The sequence below is a fragment of the Episyrphus balteatus genome, chromosome 2 (assembly GCF_945859705.1).
Source record: "Episyrphus balteatus chromosome 2, idEpiBalt1.1, whole genome shotgun sequence".
Taxonomy (NCBI): Eukaryota; Metazoa; Arthropoda; class Insecta; order Diptera; family Syrphidae; genus Episyrphus; species Episyrphus balteatus.
The window spans coordinates 108,587,357-108,608,191 of NC_079135.1; the positions used below are offsets into that span (position 1 = coordinate 108,587,357).

Below are 20,835 nucleotides of genomic sequence, written 5' to 3' on the forward strand. Positions count from 1 at the left end.
ATCCAATTATTGTAGAAAATTATAAAAAAAAAGAAATAAATAAAATTCATTCATTCGTGGTTGTAGTGAACGAAAACATAAAATGATAAAATTTAAAATACACTGAACGAAAAAAAGCCAATATTTTATGAACTGGTTGTGATAGGACTTTTTTCTATCTGTTTTTAGATCAGTCATAAGAGTGGCTATCAGCCGTCTTAGGGTTGTCCATTCTCTATCGGACACCCTGTATATGTTCAGACCTATTCTAAACGAAAATTCCCTGAGAAATTTGTTTCGGGAGAAGGGCCCCAATCGTGCAAATGGTGAAAATTTCCATTTTTTTTTGCTTTCCCATATTCTTAACCATTGAAGAACGAAATTTAAGCAAAAAAACATAAAGAAATTTCAAGATCTTTTCAGTTAGGAGTTTTTTTCAGAATGGGCCTGATTATGAGGATTACAACTCAACTTCAACTTTTTGAATCGTTATACCTAAGAAACGGTGGGTTTCAGGAAAAAAAGTGTCATGACACTTTTTATATATAATAACCTGGTCTACAATTCTTGCATTGAAAATTTTTTGATAAGACTTACCGTTTTGCTGAAAATCGTGAAAAACCAGTTTTTGTGACCTTTGAGCCCCCGTAAATTTTTTTCCAGACCTCGGATCGATGAGGACTTTTTAGATTTAATTTATGATGGTGTTTTCAACAATCCTACCAATTTTCAGCTTGCTGGGAATTAATGTAACCTCAACCCCTTATTTTAGTCTAATTTGACCGGACTATAATCTCTTAATCGTTGTAGAGGAACCATAATAATAAGGTTTCAATTCAGCTGAAATTAGTAAAAAGTATCTGTAGGTAAACAAAAAATAAGTAAATAAATAAAAACAAAACAAACTTTGTTAAATTTTTGATGAAAAAATATATATTATTTTGTGAGATTCTCATAATTTGTTTTTAAAAAATTAAAAAAAAAAGTAAAATATATTTCATTACAATAAGTTATTATTATTTACAAAGGAACGTTTCTTAAAAAATGAAAAACATAAATTAACCTAAATTATGGTTTATATTTATAAGGTATTATATTTTTAGGAGAATGTCTTAGGTATAGGGAAAAAAATAGCTAACAAAAAATCAGTTCAGTGGTTATTTTAAATTATAAACAAAAAAAAAACTTAAAAATATGTTAATAAATAAAAATAAATAATAAATTCTTTCTTAAACACGAATGGACTTCCTTGAAGATATCTTCTTCACAGCATATTTGGATGTGGTTACAATTATTCTTTGTTTCTTTGGTTTTGGTTCTTCGGATGATTCTGTGTTGGCATCATTATTCCCATCAAGTGATCCAATGAAACAATTCTGCCTCGTTACTGGAACACCTTCATATTCGATGCTAATTCTTCTTTTATTATGCAATTTTGTAAATGGTACTCGATCATCCGATTCAGATCCTAAAGTACCCAAAAGTCCATTGTAGTCCAATTTAATATAGAATATAATTTCTGGACTTGGAAATAACAAGTTAAAGTACTCAAATGTATACTTTTCAAAAATATATCTCGATCCATTCGAGATTTGGATGTGATTTTTAAATTCGAAAGGTATCTCAAAACGTTGACAAGCTACAAATTTTGAAGAACACAAAATCGTTAGAAATTTGGTTAAAAAAGATCCAAAAAAGTGGAGACTTACCAATTTCAATACACTCTTCGTATTTAGCCTTGATCGGGCAGGATATTAGCTCCAGATTTCCGCTGTACATCATTTTCAATGTTTTTGTTTGTTGTTGTTGTGGCATTGTAAAGGATTCAATTTCAGTTTCTATTCAAAAAAATTATGCAAATTGAATTAGACTTCCGCTCAGATGTTTGCTTCTCAACGATACGATTAAGAATGTGGATAGGATACGAAAACTGGTTGCTTTTATTCTGGATTTCAAAACAAATGGAAATTCCCGAATGAATCCTTGTTCAACAATTTTTTCGAAAACAACAACAATAAAGTTTTATTATGATGATGACACCCCTTTATTATTTAATTTGGGTTTTAGAGAAGATATATCATCCCTTATTTCAGGTACAGAAGATCTAAACTATCGACAAAAAGGTGACCACACTTTGTCATAGAATCGGAACGAATAAAAAACAAAATATCAAACGCCAGCCAAAAAACCCAATTGAAACTATTTCATACATTGAGGATTGAGTCAGAGTCGTCACGTTTGGTCTTGTTTGAGCGTTTATTGAACCGAGAAATAAAAAGTGAAGCAACATGAGTAAACCAAGAACTGAGTGGAATTATTAATGTTTTTATTTTTCTTAGCGCGAGACAAGAAACGAAACGAGGGTTACAAAATGTTTTGATGTTCATGTTCTGACGTGTCGTTTGAAGCGACCGTTTTTCTTTTTATTTTTCCTCTTTTTGTTTTGAAAAAAAAAATCACTCGATCAGCTGCTGAGCACAACAAAAAAATTGATTTTTTAGCGTGTGCCACTGTTCTATTTGTAAATCAGTTGTACTCAATTCGATTATGCAATAATTGAAAAATAGAATAAAGCTGATCGTGGTTTAGGGTTTTTTTTTTTTACAAAAACAAATTAATTAGGTGGATTATTAAGTTTTGAAGAAAAACAACAATAAATATGAGTCATGTCATGAGTTCATGGATTCATTCAACTTTAGGAATTTTTTAGATTAGGTACGGGTATTCGAATGGTATGCTTACCTACCTGTTTTTTAGGGAACACAAATTTCTCATAAATTTGCAGATTAAAATAAAAAAATAAATAAAATCAGTGTGACAATAATAATAATTTTTTTTTTTGACAATTATTATTAGATAGTTAAATAACGAATTCAAAAAAAAATAATCAGCTCCCGTTTTTGAAATATTACGGTTAGAAAATGCAGTACTTCGGACTTTATTCTTTTATATAAGGAAAATTGTTCGAGCATATTTAGTAACGGTTTTTAAAAGAACTATTTTCCACCTTTTTAAATCTGTTTAAATATTTCCGATATCTTTTTTACTGCCCGAGATATCCTCAGTTGTTTGGTATTTTTATAAATTTTAAAACGTTATTATCTCCTTTATGATGTATAAAGCCAAGCCCACTTTATTATACTTTATTTTAAGATATCTCGGGCAATACAAAAGACATTGGAAAGATTGAAACATGTATCGAAAGATGGAAAACAGTTCTTATAGAAACTGTTACTAAATATGCTCAAACGATTTTCCTTATACAAAAGAATAAGGTCCGAAGAGCTCAAAAAACATTTTTTTGCATTTTCTAACGGTAATATCTCAAAAACGGGAGCTGATTATTTGTTTTGACTTCGGATTCGAGTTCAGCACACCGAAAACCTTTAGAAAAGTATATTTTTGTTTCGGCAACAAAACCCTTGTAAACCAGTGTTATTAATTTCGAAGCTATGCGGCTTTAATTAGGTTTATTTAATGAAGTTTGGCCCGTACAATTTTTTGAATGCAAAAGTATTAAAACAGATAATATCACCTTTGTTTAAGATATTAGCCTTGTCTAGTTATTAAAAAATCTAACACAAACCCATTAACAAAAACTTTCTCGAAATAAGGTATTCTTAATTTAACCGTTTTTTATTGAGAATTATGTTAACAATAATTTTCACGAAAAATTTTCGAAGTCAATCCGATGTTAAAACTGTTTTTGTGGTGATGTTTCATAGTTTTAAGTTATTCTAAATTATTCCAAAATTATCCGAACTTAAGTAGGGGATTTTACTGACTGGACTTTGAAGTTTCACGGAAAAGCCGTGCTTTTATTTTAGCAAAAATATAGAACACACTCATACGGGAAGATCCTTATTGCCGTCTGCAACACTCATAACATTGTGCTCGAAAAACATTGTGAATTGAAACGAAATCTATTTTTTGGTATGAGTTTCGTTCCGATTCAAAATTTTTAGTTGGGAATTTCCGCTCGCCATTGCTTTAAAAACATTAGTTATATGTATATTTGCAATTACTATACCTAATATTAACCCTCTGTCGGCACACGGGTGCGAATTTGGCAGAACATAAATAAAATAATTACGATTTTTCAAAAGAGTGGTCACAAAAAAGTCTCTTTAGAAGGGTGAAAATATATTTTTTTCGAATTGTCAATACAATATTCGAATTCCTCGGAAAATTCTACATCAATTTCATATATGATTCTCTATAAAATATTGAGACCGAAAAAAGTTCCAGCGACATGAAAAAGTATAAACCAAATTCGAACCCGTGTGCCCATCACGTCACAAAAAAGAGGTGTGCCTACTAAAGAGGGTTAATAATATTGAAAAAATAAGAATTTACAATATTAAAATCTATTAGAAAAATATATTTTGTTTTACCGAAAAAATAAATTCTCAGATTTATTGAACATTGAAATTTTTAATTATATCATGTTTTCTAATAATTACTTTATAACATAGTTGGCAACCATATTACCCGAAAATATTTAATTTTTGTATGAAACATAAATAGAAGAGATGTCAAAATTGTGTTTATTGAAAAAAATCCATGAAATATCGTAGTAAGAGTAAGAGGTCTAAGAGTGTATTTCACTAATTTGGCACTTTTTGGAATTTGTATTCAAAATTTTTGAATTTTTTTTTATGGAATATGAATCTATGAATTCTAAATTTAAGACTAAATACTATTTTGGCATGAATTTAGCCAATTTTCTAGAGTAGGTATATTGGCCTATACTGGCCACCATTTTGGAGGTGTCATTTCGAAAAAAAGTTGGCAGTTTTTTTGTATTCTCCCACACAAATATATTTTAGTGTACCAAATTTCATGAAATTTCGACAGGAAATGGCCGTGCAAATGAATTTTGCCACCAAAAACCACCAAAGGTACCACTGTGCGTCGTGCCAAAAAGCTGGAGTGTGAAGGTTGGTTTGAGAGAAGAAAAAATCGTACGGAAGTACATAGGTGGGGCAAATTTCTTAAAAAATCAACATTTATACTCATAAGGACGTGCTATACATTTTGGTAAATTAATTGATGAAACATGATTGACCTCTCTTATTTTAATTTTTAAAGCATTCAGGGTTATTTTTACTTGCGATATAGGTACTATAGGGCAAGTTTAGGATTCGTAAAAAAAATCGAACTCGAGATAACAATTTTACATGACATTACGATGATGGAGAATGCCAAAAAAGGCAATTCTGTCTGTCTGTCTGTATAAACCTCGAGCTACAGCCTAAACGAGTGAAGTGATTTTCTTCAAACTTGGTAGTTAGCAGTTTTTGGTGATTCCTAAGAGGGGAAATTGAAATTTTTTTTTTATGGCCAAAACTAACGGTACCTGCCTTAACGGTACCTGTCATAGAACGGTTTTTTTGGTTTCTGAATATCTCGTACAAAATTAACCCGATTTCAACGAAAATTTTAATGCAAAAGCGTTTAGATAAAGGTAATATTAAAACTTTAGAAAATTTTCAAAAAGTGCATTTTTGGATTTTTAAAAAATATTTCAAATTTTGTTTTGAAAAATCAATTTTTTGAAAACGCGTTGATGAAAAATTTTGAAATTTCGTTTTTATGTGTAAATTAATTATTTCTTTAAAATGGCATACCAACTTTTTTTTTGAAAAATGTTAGAAATTTTTTATATATAAAAAATTATTTTTTAAAAAAACGGCTCTAACGATTTTGGAACATTTTTTTCTAAAAATACCTTTTTATGCAAGTAATAAAATGGCATACTTGGTTTTTTGTATTTAAAACGGTGTTTCTTGAATAAAAAGCTTTAACATTAGAGTTACTTTTAGCATAGGAGCAAGTACGTGCGACCCCAGTCGTGCATTTTATTTTTTGAGAATAAGAGGACTCGTTATTTTATTAACCTTGAAATAATGCTTTTTTCATTGATAACGCCTTAAAACTGACCTGCGAATTTTTCTTATTATGCCTATGGGCTTTACCTGCTAGGGCAATAAAACAATAGTAAAACAATAAAACCACAATTTTTTTAATGACAAAGAAACAACAATGTGTAATCCAAAAGTAAAAGACAAAAACTAATGAAGAAATAATATAGGTATCGTGAAAGCTTTAAAAATATGATTTAAAAAGCCCTTATTTTCTTATTATCCAACTGTTGCTTACCTAAATAATTTTTATTGTTTTTAGCAAAAACAACAAGAATTTTAAACTCATACATTTTTTACCCTTCAACAGTAAAGGATTATATTAATAATAAATAAAAGTAATTGTTTGTTGTTGTTTACATTATAAAATGTTTACTCAGTAAAATACTAAGTACTAATACTAAGTACTAAAACACGGCAAGTAATAAGTCCAGCTTCTTAAAAAAAAAAACTTTGTCTTTGAAAAAACTGGTTTTGCTTCTTTTTTTTAATTTCTCGAAAACGACAAAACATTTTCGCATCTGATTTTCTTTGGACTAAAAAATAATAAAAAAAAAATTTGTTTTTGAAATAAAAAAAAAGTTACAATTTTGAAAAAAAAAAAAAATTAGTTCAACATTTAGGTATTTGAAGTTTTTGTTCAAAACATTGACTTATAAATGTTATTTCTTCTTTATGTCTTTACAGCAAGAAGAATTTTCTGGTGCTCCAGTGCAATGCACCCTCCCCGGAACAAATCAATGGGCTTTAGTTGGCATATCATCGTGGAGAATAGCTTGTGGTCCAACGGGTGTAGAAAGACCCCGAATGTATGATAAAATATCTTCAAATGCAGCTTGGATAAGAGAAACAATAAATTCAGAATAGTTTTTATCTCTTGTTTATAAAACTAAAACTTAATAATGTACATTATAAAATTTATAAATCATAAGTGTATATGTATTTTATAAAAAAGACTCAATTTATTAAATTATATCAGCATTTTATGAATGAATGTGTTTTGTATGAAAAAAAAAAAAATGTTATATAAAAAAACTATTAATATAAATATTTTTATTTAAGTAAAAAATCATCACTTTTTTTTAAACAAAAAATAAATTAAAATTAAGTTAAAAAGTTATATATTAATATATTTTTCTTTTGAATGAATGAATGTGCTGCCATTAAAGTTAAAACTTAAATTTAATTTTAAAAAAATGAGAGAAATTATAAAAATTAGGTATTTATTGATAAAATTCTATGTTAAAATTTTGTTTACTGTTTTTGTTTTTAAAAAATTATTTTAAGATTAAAATTGTAAAATATAATTTAAACAATAATATTATTTTAATATAATATATATGTATTTTATAAATAAATAAAAATATTAAAAACTTTACAAAAAAATATATTTCGCTTTAAATTGACACAATTGACAAAAAAAAAAATGGGACCTTGATCAATTTTGAAAAACTGCATACTCATTCAATATTTCCAAAACTTAAGCCACTTACTCAATTGATATCACAAATGAGTAAAAATAAGCCACTTGTTGTTTTCAAAATTTTATGACTGTGTTGTTTTGTTTTTAGAGGTCAGGTACGGTCATGTTTTCAATGGAAGGAGTTGAAAAACTGCCTGTGGTAGAGACGAATGTGTTTTGTGTTGACATAAAACTACAATAACAAAATAAGGTAGGTAAGCGATAGGATATTGGTTGTTATTGTTTTGTTTACATTAATAAACATTTTATGACCACGACGACGTTGGGCGCCATTCTACTTTTCGTATAAATACCTCTTGGATTTACATTTTCTCTTCATAATTCAAGAACTCATTCAACAGTTAACATCTAACTTAACTTTTTGTACTTTCCGGAATTTTATATCAATATGGCTCAAGATCAAATTAAAACTTTGAAGATGATGTACAATGATCAATTGGAATACATAGATTGTCCATGGAATGCAAATTACGAAAAGTGTATTGAAATTGGTAAGTTAACTGATCGTTTTTTAATGTAATTTTTTGTCAATATTGTTTTTTTTATTTTCACAGCTTTGAAACGTTTTGAGATTCCATCGAAATTCAAGAAATCAATACAAATTTATAATGATTTTGATGAAATTTTTGAAAAACACACTTTTGAATACTACAACTTTCTGTTTCCGAGCCCAGCTACGATATTTTCCCTCAAAATTGATGAAGAAGAAATAAAGAATCAACAACCAGGAGAAGAAAAAAGAGAACCTTTGGATAAGTTAACCAACAAGAGAAAACGTCGTTGCAATGAAAATCATGGAGTTCCGGTTACTAGACAAAATTGCTTTTTTGGGTCACTTCTTGGATTTGGAACCGAATCATCAGAAGAACCAATTAGCAAGAAACATAAGCTATCATCTATTAATAAAACAAAGGAACTAGGAGTTTTGACAAGAACAGTTTCGAGACGACTTATTCGAATTTAGAAACTTGCAAGATTTGTGTGTTATGTAAAAATTATGTAAATATTTATACTAAGGTAGTTTAAGTATTTAATGTTATAAGATTTAAGAATTTAAAAATAAAAATGTACATACATCTATTCAAAATTATTTTTCAGATTGTTTTTATTCTTCTAAATTTATACAAAGCACTGTTTATTTGGGGAAAAATTCTACCGAATAGAGAATAATGCCAAATCACCCGACAAACAATTTTGGTTCCATAAAGCTTTACAGATGCAATTGTTGCTTCTGTAAAGAATTATAGAAGCAAAATTGTTAGTAGGTCAAACGTTGCCGTCGTCGCCAGGTGCCTTTCCAAAATGTGGAGACCGACATCATGTCTAAGTTCAGATATGAATACTAAATCACCATGACTTCTGTGGAAAAAGATTTAGGCACCATATTCTTTGCAGGCCACACTTAGTAGCCTGAAATCTGGTAAGGTATAGGAATAGAACAATTTTGACAAAACTGTTGTAAAAAAAAAACATTATTCAAAGGACGCCCACGTGAATAACTTTTTTATTAGTTCCACAACTTAAAAAATGAGGAGCAATAAAAAAAAAAAAGAGTGTGTGTACACATGTACACGCGACTGAAGTTATACTTCTCATTCAGTATATGTAAATGAATTTCATTTGATATTTTTAATTTCTATTATTAAATTAATTAATCCACACATCGTTTTTTTACATTTTTATCAAGTGAACAATAAATTAATTCTTTCATCCTCCTTGCGTCCATGTAGCTTTCAATTTATTCTGTGAAATTTACACATGTTGTGCGGTTCAGAACGTACGGTATACGCTTAACGAAACTAAATGAATTGAGCATAAAATGTGCGATGTGGTTATTTTATGAGAATTGTGTGTGCTTCAGCACTAGTAGTAGCAATATGGAACTTGCAGAGTTGCTACAAAGCTCAAAAGTGAGCTGAGCTCAGCTCACAGCTCAGCTCAAATTTTGAGCTAGCTGACTTTTGAGCTATGTACCATAGCTCAGCTCATTTGAGCTGAGCTGAAAGTCAGCTGAGCTGATGGTTGAGCTGAGCTGTTGGGTGAGCTAAAGTAAAGTGAGCTGAGCTGAGCTGTGATGGGTGAGAGGATACATTGATTTTTATTTGGAAAGTATAATAAAATATGAAGATATTTTAAACTTTTATAAAACACCATAGCTCAAGATGTTTGGTTCTAGTTATTAATGGAATTATTTTAACACATGGATATTTTTATAAATAAAACAGATAATTTTTCGTGATCTTTCTCTTGGTTTTTTTAACCCTAGAAAGATAATCATAATATACGTCTCAGAGACGTATGATTCTAAAAAAGATTTTTGGTCTTATGTTAACACTTTTTGTCATATTTATTTAACACATTACTTAGATTATTTTAAAGAAGTGATATAATAAATCAAATCAATTTAACAAAAACCCAGAAATTTGAATTGAATTAGATAAAACAGTTCTTTACACGCCATACGTCTTACAGACGTAGATTATCTTTCTAGGGTTAATAGTAAATATATTTCTATTTTTTTAGTAAAATATTTCTTTTTTAATCATAAAAAAAATCAGGTACAATCCGGTTTTACGACTTTTTTCAAAATTCGGAGAAAATCGCGTTTGAAAGTTGGGGTACATTTTTTTTTCGAAAAATCCCCGAATCTTTGAACGCTCCTGGAAGCTAAACCGCTTGAGAGCAATTTTTGGGAGTGGTGCCAAATGATAGCTTGTGTCATGGGCCTACGCTTTGCACATTATCAGATTTTTAAAAAATCGCCTTCCATGTTAAACCGCCACATCATGCCTTTTTTTTCAGAATCGGGCTTAACTTTTTTTTTACCTTTAAGTTCTCCTGGTTTGAGAACGCGTGTACCTACAGGGATGGAAGTTATACCCAAATGTAGGTTAGAGTCCCCGCTACCTTTTGGCATCAAAAAATTTTTTTTCATTTTTTTCAAAATTCCGAGATATAGGCGTTGAAAGGCTTTGATCTAGAGACAGGGGAGTGGTGCCATATGAAAGCTTATATTCTCAGCTACCCGAAAGTGGTATAATCCGGTTTTTCGATTTTTTTCAAAATTCCGAGAAAATCGTGTTTGAAAGTTGGGGTAAATTTTTTTTTTCGAAAAATCCCCGAATCTTTGAACGCTCCTGGAAGCTAAGCCGCTTGAGAGCAATTTTTGGGAGTGATGCCAAATGATAGCTTGTGTCATGGGCCTACGCTTTGCACATTGTCAGATTTTTAAAAAATCGCTTTGCATGTTAAACCGCCACATCATGCCTATTTTTTCAGAATCGGGCTTAACTTTTTTTTTACCTTTAAGTTCTCCTGGTTTGAGAACGCGTGTACCTACAGGGATGGAAGTTGTACCCAAATGTAGGTTAGAGTCCCCGCTACCTTTTGGCATCAAAAAAATTTTTTTAATTTTTTTCAAAATTCCGAGATATAGGCGTTGGAAGTTGGGGCGCTCACTTTCAGCTCAGCTCACTTTCAGCTCAGCTCAAATGAGCTAAGCTATGGTACCTAGCTCAAATTTGAGCTGAGCTGTGAGCTGAACTGAAATGTTAGCTTTTTGCAACCCTGGCAACTTGCCACATGTAACTTGCCACATGCAACTTGCCACACGCAATTTGCCACATGCAACTTGCCACACGCAACTTGCCACATACAACTTGCCACATGCAACTTGCCACATGCAACTTGCCACATACAACTTGCCACATGCAACTTGCCACATGAAACATGTAACTTGCTACGTGTTGTGTGTTTTATGTTTGCCGTACTGTGGCGTACTGCATTTTTAAATACTAAAGTACTGCGTACTCTAAAGGTGAAACGACAGCCCTGCTACCCAGGGTGATCGCGTCATAATCCCTTTGACATTCTTGTCAAAAAGTAAATTTTCATACCCACCCTCCCATAAGAAGTATAACTTCAAAAAAGTATTAACGAAAAAATAAATTTTTAAATGAGTAAAGACATACCAAAGGAAGCGTTTTCTTAAATCATCGCTAAACTGCAAATTTGCAGATAGAGGGTTACTGCAGAACAATTTTTTCTTAGAATATGCCCAAGAATCATCCCCCAAAATACTCTTATCTCATTCCGGGACACCCTGTATAACATTAAATCAATTTTAATACACTCAAAAGTCAAAAGTAGCACAAAATAGTGCAAATGACACTTATAATTTCATTCATTATTTTGTCTCTAATTGGTTTATAATTCACGGCATCTTTATAAAATCTTTATATCTTCCTTAATGAGTATTCTTTTTAATTCCTTTTATGCGCATTAGTGTCAACTTAATATGAACTTAAATACTACTTAAAGAAGAATGTCAAAAGCCTTTTGGAATTCTTAACTCCTTCTTAAAGTTATTAGCTCAAAGTTTTAAACGATATTGTAAATTGCTAAAGCCATTTAGTAAGTTACTAAGTTAAAAATCCATATGCTTTTTGGCTTAGTAACTCACTAAAATGGCTTTAGCAATTAACTTAATAGTTTAAAATTGTGCGCCATTATGTGCTGTTTGGCGTTCTTTTAAGTAGCTTAGTAACCACAGTAATTACACAGCCACACAAAAAAAAAATAAAAATTCTGACCTGGGGTTGCGACTAAGTTTTTCATATAGTTTTTGGGTCGCTGAAACCGAATCCGAAGTCCGTTTTGCCCCATCACGTCAGGTTTTTGAAATATCCTCAAAAAATGTCAAAACTCAAAAAAAAAGTTCTTATCTGACATTTTTTGAGGATATCTCAAAAACCTGGCGTGATACGGCAAAATAGACTTCGGATTCGGTTTCAGCGACCAAAAATTATATAAAAAACCTAGTCGCAACCCCAGATAAGTGGTTTTGATATTTTTTTGAGGATATCTCAGAAACCTGACGTGATAGGGCGAAATTGACTTCGAATCTGAATTCAGCGATCCAAAAAGTATATGATTAACATAGTCGCAACCCCAGGTCAGAACTTTTATTTTTTTTTGTGTGGCTGTGTTAGTAATTTTTTCGAATAAGATTTTTCTTATTAATCATATACTAAGCCTTAATGCTTGTCAATGAACTGCTTCGCAAACCACAAATAAACACCACAAGAAAGAAACTGAAAGTAATCTTGATCTTCTTTTATGTTTGTGGTTATCACATTGGTTATTATTATACATTATATACATTATAATGTAGGGCAGCAAAAATATTATTCTTAAAACATAAAATGGTAGTTATTTTTAGTTATTTCTTAGATATTGAAGTTTAAAGACGTATTATTGTTAAGATTAACCTTAATAAGTTGTTTTCCATTATGAATCCACTTTCTGATATATCCTACATCGAAATTCAAACGGAAGATCCGGTTCAAATGTTTTCACAAATTTTGGAAGCATTTGAAAATTCAAAGCCAAATAAAACCATGCCTAGTCCAATTAATATTGCAACTTTTGATGAGTAAGAAAATTTGTTGAAACTCTTAGCAGTTTAAAGTACTTATTAAATTATTTAGTGAATTTGGAGCTCTTAATCGTACTGTAAATTATCGTGGTTTAACAGTTGACAAGCACATTACAATTGTTACACAAAAAGACAGTCGAAAGTATGCTAACATAATGAAAGATCCTAGAGTAACAGTAACTTTTTACTTGGAAATACCAAATACTAAAGGACAGATAGCACAGTGGCAGGTAAAGAGCTTCACACTATTTTACATTATTCATTAAAGATATTTTTATTTTGTATTCAATAAAAAGATTCGTTTGTTTGGAAAAGCCATTGAACTAAGTCCTGGTGAAATTTCAAATCTCTGGAATGAAGAAACTGTGTTTGCCAAAATTCGAAGTCGAATTTGTGATTGTGGCAAACCTATTGAATACTTAAAACTTAAAGAAACTCATGACACCATTCTGAAGGCTTATGAAAATGGAGAGGATTCTTTACCACAAACGGAATTATTGTGAGTTGAAGTCTTCAAGTCGTCAAGCATTAAAATAATGATAATAATGACTATCATATTAAATTAAACTTACAGTACTGCTTTCAAAGTTGTACCCTCGATTTGGGATTTCTATAAATCGGATCCAAATTGTATAGGTGATAGAATTCAATACCGTAAAGATGAGTCAGATTCAACAAAATGGATTAAAATGCATGTTGCAGCTTAAATAAATATTTATAGACATAATTTTTAAATAAAAATACATTACTTCAAGAATGAAATCGTAAGTATTTTTGAGTATGGTTAAGAAATTGCTACTTCGACGAAAAGTGATTAAAAAATATAAAACACATCGTGGACACAAAGCCAAAACCAACGAATCTGCAAAATTTAAGTTTTGAGAAAAACGGTTTCAAAGTTTTGTAAACTCATGCAATTTAAAAAAATAAAATGCACGACTGGGTCGCACGAAGTTGCTCTTAGGGTTAAAGTTGCTTAAATTTTTAAGACTTTTTATATAGAAATTTGGAAAAAAAAAATAAAATTGGTTAAAAAAAAAAAAAATAAAATAAAATCTGAAATCAAATTGCCCTCCAAAACAAGTATGCAGTTTTGATTGATATACTAAGATGCATTTTTAGAAAAAAAATTTTCAAAATCGTTTTTTAAAAAACTAATTTTTATAAATAATTTTTTGGAAAAAAAGTTTTTAAATACAATTGGTATGCCATTTTGTAGAAACTCAACATCAACAAAATTAACATCTAAAAACAAAATTTCAAAAAAAATTCAATGTCCCGTTTTCGAAAACTTGATTTTTCAAAAAAAAAAAATTTCAAAATTTTTTTAAAAATCCAAAAATTATTTTTTTCAAAATTTTATTTTTGGCTTAGATTTAAATTATATAAATGCTTTTTCATAAAAAGTTTGAAAAACAGGGTTTTACAGAACAAAAAACAAAAGCCTCTATTTTTGCTCTGAAAAATCCTGTTTTATTCAAATTGAAATATTTTTTACTTAGCTTCGACTTTGGAAACTTTTTGAAGTAATAAACCATTCTCACACCGTAAAAATTGTTTCGCGGTGTTGCTCTCAAATAAAAGTTAGAAATTGATTTTTTATAAAACATGGAACTGTTAATTAATTTGCAGCAAAATGGGATATTAAATAAATAATATTTTGATTAATTGATTGTTCCTAGTTATTTGGCAATGTTTAAGTAAAAGAATAATGGGTGCTACAAGCAAAATCTGTTTTTTGGGTTTTTCGAAATTTCACAAGAATTGAATTAAATCGAAAACCGTTAGGATTTGATATATAAACAAGTTACCAAATTCTAAGAGCCCTTTAATTTCCCATTTTAGCATAGTTCATTTGATCCATTACTTTTGAGACACCCTGTATATGGATTATTTTACTTATAAGCCCAGGTAGGTTGTTATTGTTTTTAATCAAGAGTTTTTTTGAAAACATCAATAACAGATACCTGAAATGATACCTGTTCAAAAAAGCAATTAAAAAGGGGTTGTTGTTGTTTTGATTTTTGAAATAATTAAAAATTTCATAAATTTATTTTTCATTTTTGTTTTCCTATAAATATCCTGCATATTGGTGATAGGTATTTCTTCATACTTTAAAAACTTATTTAACAGATAACATCAAAAAGAGTTGTAACAATATATGTATTTATTTTTTAATAATAATTTATTCATAAAATATGGTTCAAAAACAAACTAAAACTCTAAAAATGATGTATAAAAATCGTTTTAAATACATAGATTGCCCAAGAAATGCAAAGTACGAAGAATGTATTGAAATTGGTAAGTTAGTCATATTTAAATTTAGTATTAGTAAAATTTGTTTTATCTTTCTTTCGAAATTTCTTCAACAGCTCTTGACCGTTTTAATATTCCAGAAAAAAATAAGAAATTCATTCAAATCTCCAATGAATTTAACAACATTTTTGATGAACAAACTTTCGAATACTACAACTTGCTGTTTCCAAATCCGGAAATAATATTTTTCATCAAAATCGATTGTGAAGGTCTAAAGAACAAAAAACAAACAACAAAGAGGAAACCATTAGGAGAATTAAATATCAAAAGGAAACGATGCAGTGTCAATGGAGGACTTTCAGGACAGATACAAAATAATTGTTCTGAGGAAATTTATGAAATTGAAAGACAAAATTCGGATGAACCACCAACCAAGAAATCTAAACTGTTTTTCGATAAACCAAAGACAAGTTGGTGGAATTTGTTTCTAAATAAATTATTTGATTAATTAATAAAAAAATACTTCATAACTTCATCATTCCATCCGATTTATTAAACTAAGAAAACAATTTTTTTTCGCTGTAATAGATAGGAAATCAATAAAATAAAATGTTTTTCAAACAAATTTTGAATTAAATAATTTTGTAATATTTGTTTAGTTTTATTTTTAAGCACCATAAGAGTATTTTTTCAGTCAATTAACTAGCAACATGCATTATTGACCATTTTTCATCTTCTGACTTTCGATATTGTACTCGATCAGCAACACAGTTTGGTTCAGATTTATAAAAATCCCAAATTCTTGGTATTATTTTAAATGCAGTACTAAAAAAAAACAAAGAAAATTAATAGAAATATAAAATAATTTTGTATTAATTCAAAAAAACTTACTAAGTTTCTGTTTGTGGAAGAGAATCTTGACCATTTTCATATTCGGTCAAAAGTTTATCATGATCATTTTTATGATCAGCAAAATCTAGAGGTTTTCCACATTCACTTATTCGACTACGAATTTTAGCAAATATAGGTTCTTGTGACCAAAGATTTGATATTTGATTTGGTGAAAGTTCAACAGCTTTTCCAATTAGACGAACCTTATAATATAAAATCATAAAATTGAAAAGTTTGGCAAGTTATTTATGAATGAGTTACTATTACCTGCCATATTGAATTTACTCCATTCCATTCGATTTTTTCAAATAGAAATGTAATTGAAGTCCTTGGATCCTTAATTAAATTTGCATATTTAACTGTGTTCTTTTCTGTAACGAAAATAATATGACCATCTTCAAGACCACGATAGACAACAGAACGATTAAGAACTCCAAATTCACTAAAAAAAAAAAAATAGTTTACTTAAGCATACAGTTAAGTTTAATATATCTGAAATTACTCATCAATTGTAGCAATATTCATTGGAATAAATGGTATTTCAGGATTTGTTGTTTTGTAGGCCGTTATTAAATTAGAAAACAACTCGACAGGATCTTCTGGTTGATTTTCAATAAAAGCCATTCTTGAGAGTTGCTAAAAATATAGAACTTGTTAAGTCTCCGTTTTGGGTTTAAACATTGAAATACACTGTTAATGTTTCAGTATTTACCTCCATTGTTGTAGAATTTTCAGTATTTTTACAAATTCTAAATAAATGAAAACAAGAAAGATAAAACAGGTGATAGTTAAAAATTCGGAAAATGTTAAAACGAAGCAGCAAAGTTCTTGCACCAAAATGTTGGTGAAAAAAAATTTTAATTGCAAATACCATTAAAAAAAAAAACAAATTTTAATTAAAAAAATATCTACTTCTTGTTTAGAAGTTGAACAAAAAGGTGAAATAATTTTTCTAGTTCTTTTAAATTTAAATTTTTACTGACAATTTTTATTTTTTTTTTCAATTTCTAACAACTCCATTTGTTATTTACCTACCTATTGTTCTGAAGAACTTTAGCCGTTGTGCTATGTGTTATATTAGAAATATTAAAATGATTTGAACAATTAAAATGGAACCAAATCATTTCGGCTATCAAAAAAGCGTTATCTTTATTGAATACAATAATTTAGAAATTAAAATGCTTATCTGCTTAGTCCAGTCAAAATATGTAGGTCTTAACATCTTTGCCTCGGGTTTCGATTATAATTACGGTGATCATATTCTTGGGAGCAAAACCCGGGACAGATAAAAAATTCGTTGGAATGTTTTGAAATTATTAGTTTTTCAAAAATGAAAAAAATAGTAAAATGAGTTTTCATAATTTTTCCTAATTTTGAATTCAAAGATTTTTTAACGATTATGAGAACATTTTCTTTGAAATCATTTAAGTCGTTTACGAAGAAGTCAGAAATCAATAAAAAAGTTTTACAATTAGATGACCTAAAAAACATTATTTAACACTTTGATTTTTAAACAATTTTGAAATTTTCTTATATTGAATTCCATTTTTAGGGTTCCTTCCTATTTCATATATATTGTTTATATTGTTTAATATTCGAAAAAAAATACTTTTTTTGGCGTAGCTTTTTAACCTCAAGCTGAATCTAAATAATTGACGAAATTTTTTTTCAAAACTAATACTTTTATTCGCAAAATTAGAAAAACTTTTATTTTCCAACCACTGGCACTGTTTTGTTGTAAAAAGTATATAAAATTTTGAATACTAAATCATGGAATGTAGAAATACGGGACAATTTACAAAATACGGGACACTTATACGTCCCGGGTATCTTAAATAAAAACCCGGGACAAGTTAAAGAAATACAGGACAGTCCCGGGTAAACCGGGACGGATGGTGACCGTAATTGTAATATATAATTCTATAGCTATTAAAGTCTACAAAAAAGATTATGACACACTTTTTTATGCGATCAATAAATAATAATTGTTTAGAGGTTTTTTCTATATGACAAAAATGTAAAATGACAAGAATAACGATTTTACGTATATAGATACCTATGTATTACTAATAAACGGTGTTATCGTAAGGTAATTTTTCGGTTTTCTATAAAATCTCCGATTTGGGTTCACCTACCCTCAATCCGAAATTTAGAATAAATAACACGTAGTAGTATTCTAGATAGGGCTGCCAGACGTCCCGATTTCGCCGGGACAGTCCCGACATTTCAACCCTGTCCCGATATCTGTTCCGTTTCTTAATCAATCTTTGTTCGAAACCTTTTGGAAGAAAAAAAAATGAGACTTCTTAATGGATGAAAATGATTTTTATCTGTTTTTTTTTTCACGTAAGAGAATTTAATAGTTACATATGTAAGTGAGATGTCTAACATTCACATTTAAAATATTATTTTAATTGTGAATGTTCCACATCTCGATCTCGCATTGAAATCTGTTAAGGCCAACAGCTTAGAATTTCTAAAATTTCGCCATTTCTTTGAATCAATTTATCTTTAATGCAGACTTAAAGTAAAAAATAAAATTAAATAAAAATGACTTAAAGCTTGCATTAAAAATAAATTGTTATAAATATATGTAAGAAAATTCACTCAAATTATACAAGAAAAAACTTATAGGTCAAATTTGTTCATTCTCCAAAACTAGAAAACTGTTGAAAGCATAAATTTAGGGCTTAGTAAATACTTAAAGATCTATCAAGAGACAGTTTTTAAGCGAGTAGGTATCTATCTACGATAAATGTGATTTTATCTTTTTGAAAAAGTACAAAAGTGAAAATATTTTTTTTTGGCTAGCGCAATAATTGCGCCAAAAAATAAGCTTTCTGCATCATTTGTTTTAATTTTACAGCCCGGAAAACTATACAAAAATGCATTTGAAAATTTTCACTTTTGTACTTTTTCACTTTTTGAGCCAATATAGGAGGTTAAGGCTTTATGCATGAAAAAGTTTGTAATTAGGTACCTACGTAATTCTTTTTATTATTTTTACTTGCTCTATAGGGCAAGTATTGGTTTCGTGTAGAAAAAAAAAATCGAGGTTTTAATCAAAACCAACAATACGATGATGGAGAAGATCAAAAAAGTGGTTTTCGTCATGCCGTCCGTCGGTCTGTGCGTCTGCTGTGCGTGTGTGCGTCTGTGCGTCCATCTGTACATCGAGCTAGGGCCTAAACGGATGGATGGATTTGCTTGAAACTTGGTACAGATGATTTTTACGTAATTCCCTAGACCCGTTTTTTTTATTTTTTTAATATCTCCATTTTAACGCATACCTCCCATATAACGTTTTCGAGGTATTGCAAATTTCTCGAAAACGGCTCTAACGATTTTGATCAAATTGGTGTGCGGAATACTCTTATTGATTCCAACAAAACTGCGTTTTTAGTTTTTCTCAAAAAATGCGGAAAATGGAAATATGGCGTTGCCGTTTTTCGAAAATTGACATATTTTTTAAGTTCATATATTTTATCAAAGCATTAGTTATTTTATTTAAAATTTACAGAGATCATTAGGTATAAAATGTTAAAAAAAAATATTTTTAAAAACATTTTTGAAAAAAAAAAATTTTTAATTTAATTTTTAAGCTTTTGATTTTTTTTTTTGATTTTTTTTTCTACAAAATCTTAAATTTCCAATAGATATTTAAGATAAAGATACTGTGAACTACAAGAGCAAGTACGTGCGACCCAGTCGTGCATTTTATTTTATTTTCGATTTCATGTATTATTTGGCTGTCCCGATTAGTCCCGACTTTTAAGACCTGTTGTCCCGACATTAATAAAATTTTATCTGGCAGCCCTAATTCTAGACCCGTTTGCTGAATCGAAACTTAAGCATTTAAGTTCTACATAAATCCTTATGTGACAATTAACATAGAGGAAAAAGTAGGGAATAAGAGTTTATGTTCAACATAAATTATTTAAGTTTCGATTCAGCAAATGGTCCTAAATCTACTAAGCTAAATCTCGGATTAAGGGTGGGTGGAAAAATACTTTAATACTTTATATCTGTAACTATGTTTTGTAAAAAAAAGCGATGATCATACATATTTTACAAAAAGCAAAAACAAAGTAATATTGTGTCATATATTTTATATGAAAAGTTTACAAAAAAATTAGGTATACCATCTTAAAGCCAAATGTTTTTTTCTAAAGAAATAAACCATTTAGGTATTCAAGTGTACATGTTCTGTAAAAAGTATTATAAATATTTTTTTTTATATCACACATTTTTTCATGAAAAAAGCAGAAAATATTAGCTTTTTTTTTCTTCACACAATAGCTATTTTGTCAATTTCTCATGTATATAAAAACCAACTACAAATTTTTATACCATCTGAAAACTTATTATTTCAGCTCAAAAAATTTTCACTAAAAAGAACTGGAAGTTTTAAATGCAATTAATTTTCATGGATAAAAATCAAAAAAATCAAACTTTTTTCTTCCATCATCATTTTATCCTTTTTTTTACTTACAACCTACAATAAATTTTAGATCATTGGAAAGCTTATCATTTCTGCTTTAATTATAATGTCTCAATAAATATTTGTATGACTATGTCGAAATGTAAAACTGAAATTACTGTACTTCCTCCACTGACTGGTGGTTGGTCAGCGGCAACGATTTCCCCAGGTATTTTATGGTAATTTTGAACTTTTTAAATTAAAAGTTTTGTTGTGTGTGATATATCATATGAAAGGTTATATTATTTACTTGCTAAATAAAGTTAAAAGTAAAAAGATACCAAGTTTTAAAATAAAGAACATATTTTACCAATATCTTAGAATTGTGAATATGAAAATCAGTAATGACTCTAAGTACTGTAAGCTCAAGATATTTTTGGATGCT

The 20,835-nt window shown here is 29.2% G+C and overlaps 7 protein-coding genes across 7 annotated transcripts in view; 4 read left to right on the top strand and 3 right to left on the bottom strand.

The window, feature by feature from the left end:
* Positions 1 to 6,792, top strand: part of LOC129909259 (uncharacterized) — an 82,663-nt gene extending 75,871 nt beyond the window's left edge. Inside the window, exon 9 of the mRNA XM_055986321.1 lies at positions 6,591 to 6,792. Coding sequence (XP_055842296.1) covers positions 6,591 to 6,770 — 180 coding nt within the window. The 3' untranslated portion in view covers positions 6,771 to 6,792. The remainder of the gene's footprint in view (positions 1 to 6,590) is intronic.
* On the bottom strand, positions 1,108 to 2,390 carry LOC129909260 (uncharacterized). Its single transcript, XM_055986322.1, has 2 exons — positions 1,689 to 2,390; positions 1,108 to 1,618 (listed from the first exon to the last, which is right to left on the bottom strand). The coding sequence occupies exons 1-2, from the start codon at positions 1,792 to 1,794 to the stop codon at positions 1,209 to 1,211; spliced, it is 516 nt and encodes a 171-aa protein (XP_055842297.1). The 5' UTR covers positions 1,795 to 2,390; the 3' UTR covers positions 1,108 to 1,208.
* Positions 6,793 to 7,774: 982 nt separating the features above from the next.
* Positions 7,775 to 8,350, top strand: LOC129909637 (uncharacterized). The gene is made up of 2 exons (XM_055986713.1): positions 7,775 to 7,877; positions 7,941 to 8,350. The coding sequence occupies exons 1-2, from the start codon at positions 7,775 to 7,777 to the stop codon at positions 8,348 to 8,350; spliced, it is 513 nt and encodes a 170-aa protein (XP_055842688.1).
* A 4,327-nt stretch (positions 8,351 to 12,677) lies between these two features.
* On the top strand, positions 12,678 to 13,530 carry LOC129909638 (pyridoxine/pyridoxamine 5'-phosphate oxidase-like). Its single transcript, XM_055986714.1, has 4 exons — positions 12,678 to 12,820; positions 12,876 to 13,053; positions 13,120 to 13,322; positions 13,398 to 13,530. The coding sequence occupies exons 1-4, from the start codon at positions 12,678 to 12,680 to the stop codon at positions 13,528 to 13,530; spliced, it is 657 nt and encodes a 218-aa protein (XP_055842689.1).
* A 1,302-nt stretch (positions 13,531 to 14,832) lies between these two features.
* On the top strand, positions 14,833 to 15,614 carry LOC129911808 (uncharacterized). The gene is made up of 2 exons (XM_055989751.1): positions 14,833 to 15,124; positions 15,196 to 15,614. The coding sequence occupies exons 1-2, from the start codon at positions 15,022 to 15,024 to the stop codon at positions 15,585 to 15,587; spliced, it is 495 nt and encodes a 164-aa protein (XP_055845726.1). The 5' UTR covers positions 14,833 to 15,021; the 3' UTR covers positions 15,588 to 15,614.
* A 61-nt stretch (positions 15,615 to 15,675) lies between these two features.
* On the bottom strand, positions 15,676 to 16,601 carry LOC129911809 (pyridoxine/pyridoxamine 5'-phosphate oxidase-like). The gene is made up of 3 exons (XM_055989752.1): positions 16,473 to 16,601; positions 15,971 to 16,412; positions 15,676 to 15,904 (listed from the first exon to the last, which is right to left on the bottom strand). The coding sequence occupies exons 2-3, from the start codon at positions 16,189 to 16,191 to the stop codon at positions 15,778 to 15,780; spliced, it is 348 nt and encodes a 115-aa protein (XP_055845727.1). The 5' UTR covers positions 16,192 to 16,412; positions 16,473 to 16,601; the 3' UTR covers positions 15,676 to 15,777.
* LOC129909639 (uncharacterized) lies at positions 16,217 to 16,688 on the bottom strand. The gene is made up of 3 exons (XM_055986716.1): positions 16,683 to 16,688; positions 16,473 to 16,606; positions 16,217 to 16,412 (listed from the first exon to the last, which is right to left on the bottom strand). The coding sequence occupies exons 1-3, from the start codon at positions 16,686 to 16,688 to the stop codon at positions 16,217 to 16,219; spliced, it is 336 nt and encodes a 111-aa protein (XP_055842691.1).
* Between the last annotated feature and the right edge of the window lie 4,147 nt (positions 16,689 to 20,835).